Source organism: Lagopus muta, chromosome 4 (assembly GCF_023343835.1).
Source record: "Lagopus muta isolate bLagMut1 chromosome 4, bLagMut1 primary, whole genome shotgun sequence".
In the NCBI taxonomy this organism is placed as follows: domain Eukaryota; kingdom Metazoa; phylum Chordata; class Aves; order Galliformes; family Phasianidae; genus Lagopus; species Lagopus muta.
Genome location: NC_064436.1, coordinates 53,822,404 through 53,836,060, shown reverse-complemented (window position 1 = coordinate 53,836,060; position 13,657 = coordinate 53,822,404). Strand labels below are relative to the sequence as shown.

General features: G+C 40.6%; 1 protein-coding gene across 6 annotated transcripts in view; it reads right to left on the bottom strand.

Annotated features, from left to right (window-relative positions):
* Positions 1–12,633, bottom strand: part of CCDC149 (coiled-coil domain containing 149) — a 52,167-nt gene extending 39,534 nt beyond the window's left edge. For 4 of the 6 annotated variants that reach the window (XM_048942006.1, XM_048942007.1, XM_048942009.1 and 1 more), the window contains exons 1-3: positions 12,263–12,384; positions 3,373–3,534; positions 2,822–2,860 (exon numbers count right to left, since the gene is read on the bottom strand). In XM_048942006.1, the coding sequence (XP_048797963.1) occupies positions 2,822–2,860; positions 3,373–3,534; positions 12,263–12,310 (249 nt within the window). In that variant the 5' untranslated portion in view covers positions 12,311–12,384. Of the gene's footprint in view, positions 1–2,821; positions 2,861–3,372; positions 3,535–12,262; positions 12,385–12,574 lie in introns of those variants that run through there. The other 2 variants (XM_048942010.1, XM_048942008.1) reach the window with 2 other exon arrangements.
* Positions 12,634–13,657: the final 1,024 nt, after the last annotated feature.

Genomic DNA, 13,657 nt, shown 5'->3' with positions numbered 1-13,657 from the left:
AGTCCAATTTAATTTGCGACTTTGCATATTTAAAATACAAACATAAAACCTCACCAGAGAACACACGCATTGAAGCTTTACTGTTGACACACAACAACAAAGCTTCTCTCAGACTAAAGTTATACCAAAAATTTAAACAATGTGGAAGACAACAGTAATCACTATAAGTCAAGCTAGAAATCCCACCGGTCTTTTTTTCTTTAACTTTTCCAGCAATGCTACACTGCCCAACAGATTCCTAGTATTTGTCATAAAATGTCAATGTCATCAAAATATTCTGTATCACAGCAAATGCATATAAATGTGTATAAAATGCATATCACTGCAGAGTGGGAGATTTTCAACAGAGGCTCTGCAGGCAGACTAATATTTTAACATGCTTTTAAAATAGGAAATGTCTATTGTTTACGATCTCTGGTGAACTCTAACATCAAAAATCAACTCTTCATTATTCCTATCTTCCTGAAACATTTCATTACACCATTATTTATCCAAAAACTACTCCTGACATCACAAAACTACATTACCTTCAGCTGCAGCACTTAATACTGAATGTTTGGTATAAAGAGGGGCCAAGAACACATTTATAGCTCATAGGCTGTGATAGCACTACTAGTGGTAAAACACCTACTGTGAGAGAAGAGATTACAGCAACACAATTTCTTGTTCCCACTGCTGCTGTTTGGCTGAATGGTGCACATCTAGATTATGACAGAGATGTGTACCATCACACACACATGGCCTCAAGAGGGAAAATACTGCGGAGTGTTGCATGTAGTGATACCTTTTAAATGAAACCAGTCCATATGTGCTTGCTGATTGAAATTGCCCAGTTACATGAGATCTCCATTCAAGAGAACTCTGTGCTGTGACAAATGAGAAAAAGAATGCTATTGAAGAAAAGATGTTTTAAGAAGTCACAAAGCAGAAGAAAGGTGAAAAATGAAGAAATGGAGAAGAGAGTAGCAAATCCAACCCAACTATTACTGTTAGCATTGCAGACTGAAGTTTTCAACAATAATTTTTCATTTGCAATACAGAAACGTAACAGGCAGCAAATTGTTCAGCATGTGATGTTTTCATCTCACTCCTGACCGCAAGAACAGCATGTACTGTTGTGTCACACAAAATTCATTACAGGATCAGGATCTTTTATGAAGTGGCTGCAGTAACAAACTTCTCCCAGCGCATAGCTAGATTTTCTGGGTAAAAAAGGGAATGGAAAAGTCCAAAAGAGCACAGAGAACTTAACTCTTTCTTGAGTAAGAAAAGGTACTCAAATAAATGCATTTACAGTAACAGTGGAAAAAATACAACTTTCTTTTATTATGCTTTGGTGCATTTCTCAAAGTCAAAGTATTCTCTTCCTGAGAAAGGTTGCCCTGACTACTCCAGATCAAACACCTTGTGTGTTATAGACAACTTCCTGAGAAAACAAGAAATCAAGAAGGGAGCTAACAGCCTATTAATATACAGGTTATAATACATATTGTCCTTCGGGGAGACATCAAAAATGACCGCATCTGAGAACAAGATTTTCTTTCTTTCTCATCTAGCATGAATACATCATTTCTTCAGAGAAAAGGACTCCTAGCTAGATTAAATGACTTTCCAAGCACCATGATGAAATTTGCCAAAACTTAACATAGTCACAGCATCCGAATTCAGGATAAATTCTACCAGCATTTTAAAAACAAGCATCAGCTTTATTTGTTTTAAAAAAATGTAAGAGGAATTAGAACAGCGTCTATGGGATGCTGCCAAGTCTCCCTTCCTATTCATCTCTGTAATGACCCATACACTACATTGCTGATTTTATTTTTTTTCATTTTATTGTATATTCTTCAATCCCAATTTGAGTAGTGACAATGCTCAAACCCACATCTGGTCATAAAGTTTCATTAGAACTGTGTTAATAGAATTTAAACAAATTATGCAAAATAACAAGCATGTTAAATGGTTCTGCACTGAGACACTGACTTCTCAGTAGCTATTTGTTTAAGTGCACAAAAGAGTAATTACATTGCCTCTGAAAGTTTACTTTAAAACAACCAAAACTCTATGACACTAAAATTTTAATAAAATAGCAAGAAATACATTCAAACAAAGGATGATCAATAAAAATTCTGCCACTGATACCCATGCAATATCCATGGTTCAAGCAATCCAAGTCTGAGACTTTCGAGACTAGCAATTACATGAACAACTTTTGTCCTTTTGGATACTTTTATCTTCTCACATATTTTCCTATGGGCATTATTTTTTTTTTCTAAAAGTTAAGATAATATCAGGGTGTGACAAACAACATCCTGCAATAGGGACACTGATTAGAGATTTCTGGGGAAAAAAAAGATTTTCAAGGGAACCATAAAATCCAATTACTGTTGTTCTTACCACTTATAACCCATAGAACTCAAATGACTTGGGAGAGTACCTAATGGAAAACAGTACCCACAACAATAAAATAACAATTATAGGATGCAGAAAACACATTCCCAATCTGCTTCTGAAGTATGAAAAGTTCAGCCATGAACTCATTTTAGAGCTCAGTGCAAAAAAGATAAACAAGAACAAAGTCACATTTCTGTACACTGCCCAGATTCAGTCTCTGGTGAACATAAAAGCAATAACCATATATTCTAATTAATGATATTTCAGGATTAAATGTTTAGAACAAAGCAAAAGATGTCTGAATTTATAACTTGACTGTTCAGTTTGCAGAAATGTTTGCTTTTTACCAGATTCTATAGTTAGCATTTTCACACTTTTGCAAAAAACTTTCGAAGCAGATAAGTAATGTCAAACAAAAAATAAATCCTACCTGTTTCCTCTTTTCAGGGGGAAGGGATGGATCTCCATCCTACAAATAAACAGATGTTATTGGCAAATTACTTCTTAAGCTTTGAGTCTCACTTCTTAATACATAATTTTAAGTAATTTTTTTTAAATTGTTTCAAAAATACTGCATCTTGATTAACACCAGTAATGTTCATTTCACCTTACATTTTTTTCTAAGGCTGAATATTTTTTTGTCTTTCTAAAACAGCAGGTCATTACAAATTTATTTTGCATTGTTTTTCATAACGGTACATTAAGTTGCTGTGGAATAATAATACTGCAGTCAGTTTTTAAATGGAATTATGACTGAAACTAATTTTCTCCAAGCACAAACTGTCTTATTGTGTCTCATATAACAGCCACTACCTCATCGGTGCGGAACAAATGAGTAATAATATGATCAGGACTGTACAACTGCAGGGCTACCATAAACAAGTACCTAAATGCTTTCTACAGCACTCATTATAGAATGCTTTTGATATTCAAGTTGCTTCTTGTCCCCTACTCATGTGGTGTACAATAAGAACAACCTACAATCAGCTCCCGGTACTTCTTTTTCAGGGACTGATGTCGTTCTCGAAGCTGGTTGGCCATGAGCTTATACTGGTCTCTTTCCTGTTGACAAGTGTCCAGCTCTTTGGAGAGGATCAGCAGTGCCTCCTTTTTACTTTCGAGCTTCCTCTTGCACACCAGGTACTGCAGAGGAGAAAGAACAACATGAATCTTACCAGTCACTCCTACCGCAGCCAGTACTAGATTCAACAGTCTCCAGTTTTTCACGGAGAAGATGGAAGACAACTCACTGCACAGAATGAAACTGTTACAAATCTTCTTAGCTTACTGTTAATCACTGAAAAGAAATTCGTTATTTCAGAATCATGAAAATCCATTTGCAAGGCCACATGCTCTCCTGACTACCGTGAGCTACAAAATTTAGCAATTCATATTTCCACTCTTTTCCCTCATACATAACAAAATGAGAAGTCTCATATTTTGGCCTGAAAGCCCAGGAAGGTTGCTGGAAGAAGCAGCCTTTGCAAACGCCCTTTTCTACTTGATTCCACAAGAGCCAGCTCTGCTAGCCACCAGCACTTCCTGCTTTGTTCTCTCTGCCCTCCCTCTTTTCTCCACTACCAGCAATGTCCTCTGGACTCACACTTCTCCCAGGCAACGAAAGAGGGCCCTGTTATGACCAAAAGAGCAGTACGAGTGCCTACCAAAAAGTACCTGAATCATTTTAGTGTGTACCCTATAAACACTGACAAAGGAAATTACTTCACAAGAATGTGAAATAATGCAGGAATATTGCAAGCATTTGAAAGGAGAGTGAAGATGCAAGTGAGACTTTCTCTCCTTTCACCACCTCTTACGTGCAGGGCTCATACACAAAGAGAAGCAGAGCTTACAAATCTCATTTCTTCTACATTTATCTACTTCACTGCATTTCCCTGCGGAGAGGAACATCTACAGCAACTGAATTTTACCTATCAGAAGCTCCAGGCAACTTCTTCGATTTAACACAGTGGTCAGTCAGCAGATTCTTCTCACCCACCTCCTGACACTACTCATTCTATGTAATATTTCTAATTCTGATGTTACTCACATGAAATCTGGCACTAAATACACTCTGACTGTGCTCTGCAAGAGACCAAATATCACAGCATTCATGAAAACAATTTATAGTTTCATTACGTACTCTGACAAGAACACTTTGTCATTACGGGCTCGTGCACAAAGCAAGAGCATCAGCACTTCCACACTCTTCAAGTCAATGCTGTTCTTTGGGATAAAAATCATCACCCATATGTAGAACTTAGTTGGAACTGACTTTGTTAACCTCAATTTCAAGGAAATGAGAGAGGGAAAGGAGATTTTAGCACAGTACTACAGACAACATTTTCCAAAAACGGTAAATGCTTAGTTGCAAAAAAGTCGAAAGGGAATGAGAAAAGCAATTCCAAGAAGGATTTGAACTCTCAAAAAGGACACTTCTACCTTGGATTAATTTTATTTCTGGCACTACTGAAGTTGAAATCCTGCCATAAATTTTATGGATTATGATGCCTTCGCATCAACTTTACAAAGGCAACTGTAACTCTGTACTTATGTCCTTACTGATACCTTACACAAATGTCAAGTCCCCTGATAAAACATGGAAAGGCATCAGAAGCTAAACTTTAATATTGTCAGCAAAAGATTATAGTGACGTGGTAAACTGCCCTAAACTTGATAAAATCATTCTTTCACTTACAGTGAAATACTTGTCTTTGACAATCTATTTTCTCTTTTTCCAGCTTCATCTCATGCCTTAGTCAGTTCAAAAATATGCCTTCACTATATGCTTTGTAAATAAGTACAATCTGACACAGTAATTACAAACAACTCCCCCAGTCACTTAAAAAACACAGAACAAAGCAAAAACCCCAAACCCTGAACCAGCCCCATTCCTGCAAATGGCCACTCATGGGGTGCTGTGTGAAAGTCAGAAGCTCATCTGGACTGTGAGCTAGATCGCAGAATCCTTACCAGGCAGGTAACATAGTGACAAACAAAACCTGCTTCTGCCACACTACGATGCACACCTTCAAGGCAAACCAGTGGGGCTTCACCTTTTACAGCAGCATTGGTGAGAAAAAGGAAACTCTCCATTATCTGTCATGCCAGCAGTGGCTGAACCCTAAGCAGGATGCAGAAACAGGAGTTCAGGACCTACATGAAAAGCGTAATCGTCTGCAACTAGCATAGAATAAGTTTTACCTTGGTTAATTAAATGCTGATGATAGACCTTATAGAAGAAAGTGGCCTGGCATCTCTTACTCTGGCTTTTACCATAAAAATCAGCATCTAGTGGGCTTTTTGAAGCCATTTTTGTCTTCTGCATATATTGAGTTTCCCAAATAAGTGGCATAAAAATAGCAATAATATATAGTAATTTGTTTCCATGGGTTTGTGGTACAAGAAACAATAAAGTCACAGCATTCTTGTGGAATTTGATTATTCAGCAGAGCTATGTTTCCAATTCCAATTATCATTTTTGAAAGAAAAACAAATGATAAAAAGAAAGACCTCGAGGAAGTAATTCAATATGGATATGCTTCAGAATATATATTAAAAAAAAAAAAAAGAAAAAATTTACTAAAGACCATAAGTTGACTTAACCAGTGTATAACAGATAAGAACTATACTTGCAGAAATAACTGAGTCCCATCAACAGTCTTCTACACATGAGTGAAGGCGTGCAGCCAAGCTGGTGTGCTTTCAAAAGGAACATAAGACTTTAAAAGTCTTTATGGAGCAATGCAAGCACTAAGAAAAAATTTCCAACACAGTCTGAGAAAAGGAATTCAACAAATGCTTCTGGCATTTGTACAAAGATTTCTTCCACTGCACTTGACAAAAGAAGGCAATGTCTCACATACAGCCTATCAGTGAGACAAACAAGTGCATTCTGTTATCTGCTGTAAGAATACGGTATATTCTTGTTATTTTTTGTTTCCTTTTAATTGACATTTCAAAAGAATCTTTGAATTTAAAAAACAAAGTTAAACAAGAACCAGCTACTACGCTTTCAGTCTAAAAGCTACTGTGTACAACTTCTCGTATCTGTCTAGTGACTTTTATCTATATTCGCTGTTATCTGTAATAAAGCAAATTATAATTGCTACAAGGAAGATCATAATAATTAAAGGAATATATATGACATCCTACATTACTGCCTGAACTGCTTTACAGCCAGATAACTGCTTTAGAGAAATTGAGTAAAAAAAGACTGACATTACAGGAGAGTAGAGCTACTCCAAGGTGACTCTACATCAAACACTTAATATTTGTCCACTGCTATTTTTAGTGGTAGATCCGGACACATCTCATTAATGGCACCACAGACATGGTCTAAAAATCAAATGAAGCTGGGACACGTCAAGGTTTTCAACCTTCTTTTTTCAAACAAACAAACACACCAAATTCCCATCATAAAATAAATTTGTACAAATTACTTGGCTATTTCATGGCAATTGGTGCCAAGAACGAAAATACCTGAGGCTAAAAGCAAAGATATTTTCTCCAAGATCTGCTTTGAAATCAGCATGGCTCATACTTCATGTTCCCTGAACACTCCAGGATTTTGTGTCCTCCACACACACGGGACACCATGAGGTACGTGGGCCTGGAAATCCATCATTCACCACACTCTCAGAGAAACTGTAACATCTATTCAACATCCTTTGGACAATAGATCCAACTACTAATTAACTGCCTTTAGTTTTATCAGATTTCACTTCACTTTGTTCTTGCAGGCAAGTTTGTTGCTCAAGTTACAAGTGGAAAAGCCCCAAAATGTACTGCAACATCACTGTCGGGTTGTTTGCTGGCCAGGTTTTGGTAATGTTGCTTCCCAGAAGTTGGAAGAGTTTAACCCGAAGTTATCTGGAAGAGCCAAGCACTCAAACTCAAAGCAATATGCAATTACTGGCCATTTGCCTCCCATCTCCTATAAAATCCAAAACAGTGTACTTACCTTGGCTGTAACACACAGTACCAACTCCTGACCAGCACTTCCTCCTCTAGCTACCTCCTAACTTCTGGAGTTTGACACAAGTTTGTATCATTCACTGTAATGTAGGCAGCTTGCTCAGAATACCACATCTTGTCCTGGTGACAGTATTACACCAAATCAAAGCTGTTGATCCTTTAAGAATTAACATCAAGTCATCTCATTTGGTAACTCAGAACACCTTCACAACGTGACCCAGCCCTATGTTTGCATACTAATATTTGCATTACAAACTTCACCATGTTTGTTCCCCAGTGTCCTTGTGACTAGGATTCTATGATTCTATGGTTCTATGACTATCTTAGTCCAAACTGCAACATGGAGACATGAGAAGCAGACACTTGCTTTGCTGCCTGAAATGGCAGCAGGCAGGTGTCTAGCACCTCTCACAGTTACCAAGAACTATGGAAAAAAGTAAGTCACAGTGTAAGAACCTTCAGCATTTCCACTCCCTTTCCCAAAGGAGGAAGTCATTAATTACAGTGCCAACTCAATCACCCAGGGACCTCAGAGCATCCATTTCCCTCAATCTGTCCTGGTCTACAGTTGCTGGCATTTGCCCTTATTCTGAAAACCTCTGAGTGGTTCTAAACCCTGCACAATCCCCTCAGATGGGTTTGTTTAACTACACTTCACACCCTCTTTGAGAAGTCAGAAAATTAAAGATACATTGTAGTTATGAAAATCTCACTAATTTTCCTTCCTCTTCTCTTTCGTTTATTGTGCAGCAAAAAAGGCTAAGTTACAGGCAGGTTAAGTTTCTCACTCTTATTCAGAATTCACATCAGGAACGCACGGCTATTTCAACCAGAACTACTGCTCAGTAGTTGTAGTTTGGATAAACCATTCCTCAAAACTATTCCTCCAAGTTTTAATCTGGCAGTTATTAGGGAAAGAAGCTCAAGAGCACATTCCCTGTGCAGTGCCAAAGATCATACACAGTTAATAATCAAGAAGTAGCCTCTTGAGAATGACAAATTAAATGGAGACTAAATTTCTTCCAACTAATTTTAGGAAGCACAGTCATGCATGAGTAGCAGTAAATAGCATAAAGTAGATGCTACAATATACGGGAGGTGACAAGGAAAAAGTACCATTTTGACGTTGGATTTAATTCTGAAAACTGGCAAATGCAAGAAGGGAGCCATCAGAAAGAAGGGAGAGCCACTCTAACCTATGAGTATCCTAGGAAACCTGCTTGCTTTCAGTGGAAAACAGGGCCAAAAGTACACGTCTTCCAAGCAGTATGATGTCAGAACTGGTACCGACTCTGAGGAAAGGTAATGGCAGAACAATCACTGACTTCAGTAGAAAGCACTGTAAAGACTGTACTGACAGAAGTCAGCAAGGACAGAGGTGGTCTTGCACACTATGCAAAAGTGTTTTTTCCCTATCACAAATGATCTTCTGATACTGCTCAACTCATCTCACCACCCCGTGATCATGGTAATACTTATTTCTTTATCACTATTTCTGTCATCATCTCTAGATCACATGAATTCCAAGGCAGATAACATGAAAGTCAAGCAAAAACTGAAATCACTCTCCTCTGTAGCAGAACATTCAGAGTCGGAAGTTTCTACAACCTCTCAAAACTACCTCACCTATCCTCAAACAGCATGCATACAACACAGCTTTCACTCCCATTAACAACATTTAGTTATGCTTCCTCTCATCCATACAGGGAAGAAAACTGAGCCAGTAAGGAATTGACTTACTTGAGTTGTCTAAATTAGTAACTTAGCTTATCCAGAAGTCAGACTGGGAAGTAAGCATGGACATTTAAAAATACTTCATATCAAACAAACAAAACTCCACAATGAAGATTTTGGTCATCAAAATTATTTTCACAAACTCTTTTCAGTGAAGAGCCCTGTATAACATTTTACCATAACAGCTTTCTAGCGGCGCACTCAACCAAACAAGTAATATCAGCCAAACTACCTTTTCTTCATCCTCTTCCTGGTGGGACAGATACCTTGTTTGTATCATGGATTTTGGTGTGTTTTTTTGTTTTGTTTGTTTGTTTCCCAAATAAAGAAACATTCAAAAACACATTCAAAGAAATGAGCCCTCCACTTGAGATAGTATGTTGAGATTTATTAAAATCACATGGGTTTGGAGGATTTAGGTCACCAACCCATCTCAGTCCAGCCAGCAAGAAAGTTCTTGCTATGACATTTGTGTCAAACAAACAATTATTAACAGATATTAATTCTACAGCTTTGCATTGTCTTTTAAATATCTTAAACATGGGCTATGCAGTAATGCAAATGGTAGACAAAAATCCAGACTTCAGGCAGACTTCTTGTATAATATAACAGAGTGCTTTACCTCTATGTATATTCACCCATGAAGAATTCTTGAACTCTGCTCAGGAGTGGGCAAAAATTACATAGATTCTCACTCCTGTAGCTTGCTCTTTTGTGTTTAGTTTTCAAGATGGAAAGAATGACTCCTTCTGTTCCTTCAGTTTTTGCAAAGTTGGCTTTTACCCAGCATGCCTTTCTATGTCAACCTATTCAAAGTTAATGACTATTCAAGGTACATATGGCACAAAGACTGTTGAGCCAGGTGCACACTATGCCTGAAAGGCTGTAGCACAAGTGGAAACCACTTGTAAGCACGGAGGCCAAACACATGCACGAAGCTGGTGATGAGCATTATAAAAGCAGTGAAAGAGATGTGAAAGAGCACACTGCAGAAGGCGCTAGAGTGGAACAAGAGAAAAAAAGACAAAAACAGTAAACACAGAAAAAGGAAACACTGAAATAAGCAAGCACTACTTCTAATGAAGAATAAAGAGCCAAACTACAGAGATATACAATTGTGTGTACAAGTGTTTGTCTATACACCTATCTGTAAGGATCAAAACTGCACTCTGCCACTTTTCCTAACACCTGCAACACCAGACTTAAAAATCTTACAGTTGCTTTGACAAGTATTTCAACAGAAGTGCCTTACAGCTTTCAAATTTGGAGGACCAAGTGTGTGGAAATGAACAAGTATGTCACATTGATTTGAACCTACTGGCTTCTGGCCTTTTAGGTCAAGATTTTATATCCCACTCCGCGTTTTAACTGTCCATCAGCTGTGTGAGTGTGTTTGGTTAGAGCTACCAAGTCTCCTCCTGCCAGTGTTAAACCTTATGCTTTGACAGTGCCTCAAAATGCTTGTATAATGTGTACAAAACAAATTTTAAATTGCCTAACTGAAACTAAGAGCTCTGGAAACTAAGCTCTATATCTTACCCTGAAATTACATGTTGAGAAATTGGGTAAATCAGAAAAACAAATTACAATTTACTTAATAAGCCAGAGCCACTTACTCACAGACCCCCTAGCACATAAATGGGTAGATCACACAAAGTTAATCACAATAGTGGAAGAAGTATGAAGGCAGAAGAGAAACTGTATCACTGTCACTGTGTTCTACAGACTTCACATAGAAACAAAGCTTACAGCCTGCTGTAGGAACAGATAGAAGGGATGTCACTACGTCTCTGTTTTTGAAAAACAAAAACAAGAAAACAACAGGAATTATATGTATGCTACAGTATTTGCAGGAATGTAGCTTAGCACAGCCATTAAAACTTTGCTACAATCAAGAAACTTTAAAACAAGTTTTCTGGATTGAGTTTTTAGGCTAAATCATAACAGAAGTCAAAAAGTTCTACAGTAACTCTAGAGGGCATTCAGAGCTGAGAACAGAACTGTTTGCTTTGAAAACACCTTGTGAACTGTTAGTAGTTCTTACCCTTCCCTGACACACAACACTATCCCTGCCCACAAACAAAACTCCCATTTGGGAAGGGAGATGGCAGATGCAGTGCTGCACAACCACGTACTGAAAGCGTGCCTTTCACTTTCTTATGGGTTATCTTGTGCGTTTGAAAGCATGGTGTGTATGGAAAGACTTCAGTTCTGAATGCAGCGCACAATTCCGGCACTCATGAATTCTGAATTCATTGGGACACGTCAGGTTTGGCACTGAACACGTGCACCTTTGACAGGGCCTTAGGCCATGTTTAAAAGCATAGCAGAAGCAAAGCCCTCCAGAAAGAGCAGTTTACTTCTGCAGATGGTGCTCTGAAACAGTTAGGTTCTTATTTAGACACGAGCCTTTTGTGAAGGCAAAACAAAGTTTTGTTTGTTAGCTGTAAAAGTAAAATGGTATTTTGATGTTCTAAAGCAATTCCATAAATCAGAATGCCAAACTCATCAGAACAGCGTGGTATTGCCTACTGAATTGGCTTAACATTGACGATACTCCTTAAATGATCCTGGTGTCATGTCGGTTTGAGTCTGGTAACATCTCTCAGATGAACATGTGCACTTGTAGACATCAAAGAACTTTTAATATGGAAGCAGCAGATAGCATTTGCTAATCTTTACCCTGAAAATCCACTTCTACCTGCATTAATGGCACCGTGGATGACAACACCCTGCCGTTTACGGTATGAGCACTCTAAACGCTGAAGCGCCCGCTACGTCCCGCCGTGCCCGCAGCCCGCAATGCCACGCTGGCGGCAGGGCTGCAGGTGCCGGACCTCCCGGCTTCTGTCAGCACGAGGCCTGAGGCCTCAGATCCGCCCGGCTGTCAAACCAACAGCAGCGGTGTCACCGGTGCGGACACACCGCCTTCCAGCGAGCGAACGGGAGTTAAGGCGGGCGAACCGAGCGGCAGGGCCGGCCACGAGACGGAGGAGGCAGCGCTGAGCGGGCTCACGCCGTACAGCAGCGGCCGCACCCCGCCCCGCTCGGCCCTGCGCGGCTCAACCTCCCGCCCCGCGTCCCCATCGCTCCCCGGCTGGGGCCCGCACCGCGGCCCGCCCCTCACCTGGCAGGGCCCCGCACCCTCCCGCCGCCTCACCTCGCTCACCAGCCCCTGCCAGTCGCTCTCGCTGCGGTGGGAGCTCATGGCTCCGGCCGGCGTACGGCGGCGAGCGGCTCCGCCCGCACCGGCGCGGCCTTCCGCCGAGCGGCCCGCGGGGAGAGGCGGGGCCTGGCCGGGCCGCGGAGCTGGGCCCGGGCCGCCTCCGCGCTCCGAAGGCGCCGTGCGCCAGCCCCGCGTGAAAGGAGCGGCCCGAGGACCGCTGGTGTCACCGGCGGAAGCACGGCAGCCTGAGCGCGCTGGGGACGCGGTGCTCTCTGCTCGTCCGGGGGCCTCGGAGGCTCTACCTACCCTCATCTGAGCAGCGAACGCAGCTGCAGCATAGTGCGTCCTCACAGACAAAATCCACCCAAGGCACGACCGCCTCAAAAATGCCTAAACTGGGAAATCCGGGTACGCTGTGGGGAAGAGGAATTGGATGGATGGAGAACCTCAGATCAAAACAAACAAGTAAAAATCATAAAATGGCTTAGGGTTGAAAGGGACCTTAAGGGCCATCAAATTCCATCCCCTGATGTGCACATGGCCATCTTCCGCTAGATTAGGCCACATAAAGCTCCATCCAACCTGACCTTGAATAATTCTAGGGACGGGGCATCCACAGCTTCACTGGGCAACCAGTTCCAATGCCTCACCACCATCATACTGAATATTTTTTTCCCTAATCATCTAATCTAAATTTAATGTAAATCTGCCCTCTTCTAACTCAAAACAACTACCCCTTTTCCTATCATATCTGTCCACAAGGAAGAGTCCATTTTCTATCTTTCTCACAGGTCCTCTTTAAAATACTGGAAGGTCTCCACAAAGCTTTCTCTTCTCCTGGTGGAATAACCCCAACTCTCTCAGCCTGTCTTCATCAGAAAAGTTCTCCAGCTCTTTGATCATCTCTGTGGCCCTCCTGGGAACTCGCTCCAACAGATCCCTGTCCTGCTTATTTTGGGGTTCTCAGAGGTGATCACAGCACTCATGGTGATGTCTCACAGCAGTGGAGTGGAGGGGAAGGGTCACCTCTCTCACCTTGCTGGCCGTGGTTCTTTCAGTGCAGCTCAGGATACATTTGGTTTTATGGGCTGCAACTGCACATTGCATCTTATATCAAGCTTTTCATCCACCAGTACCTCCAGCTCCTGATCTGCAGGACTGCGCTCTATCCACTCATCACCCAGCCTGTACTGATGTTTAGGATTGCCCCCCACAATTATTCTTTGTTTTAAATAACACAATAAACAATCCAAGATGAAACAATAACACATATCACTCCTTACCACAGTATCTCCATTGTTAGGATGTTGTTTGTGGTTTGGCATCTAGTAACAGTGTCATTCTGTTCTATGAAAGTTAAGAGTCCTTCTTTTACAACTTCACAGCCCT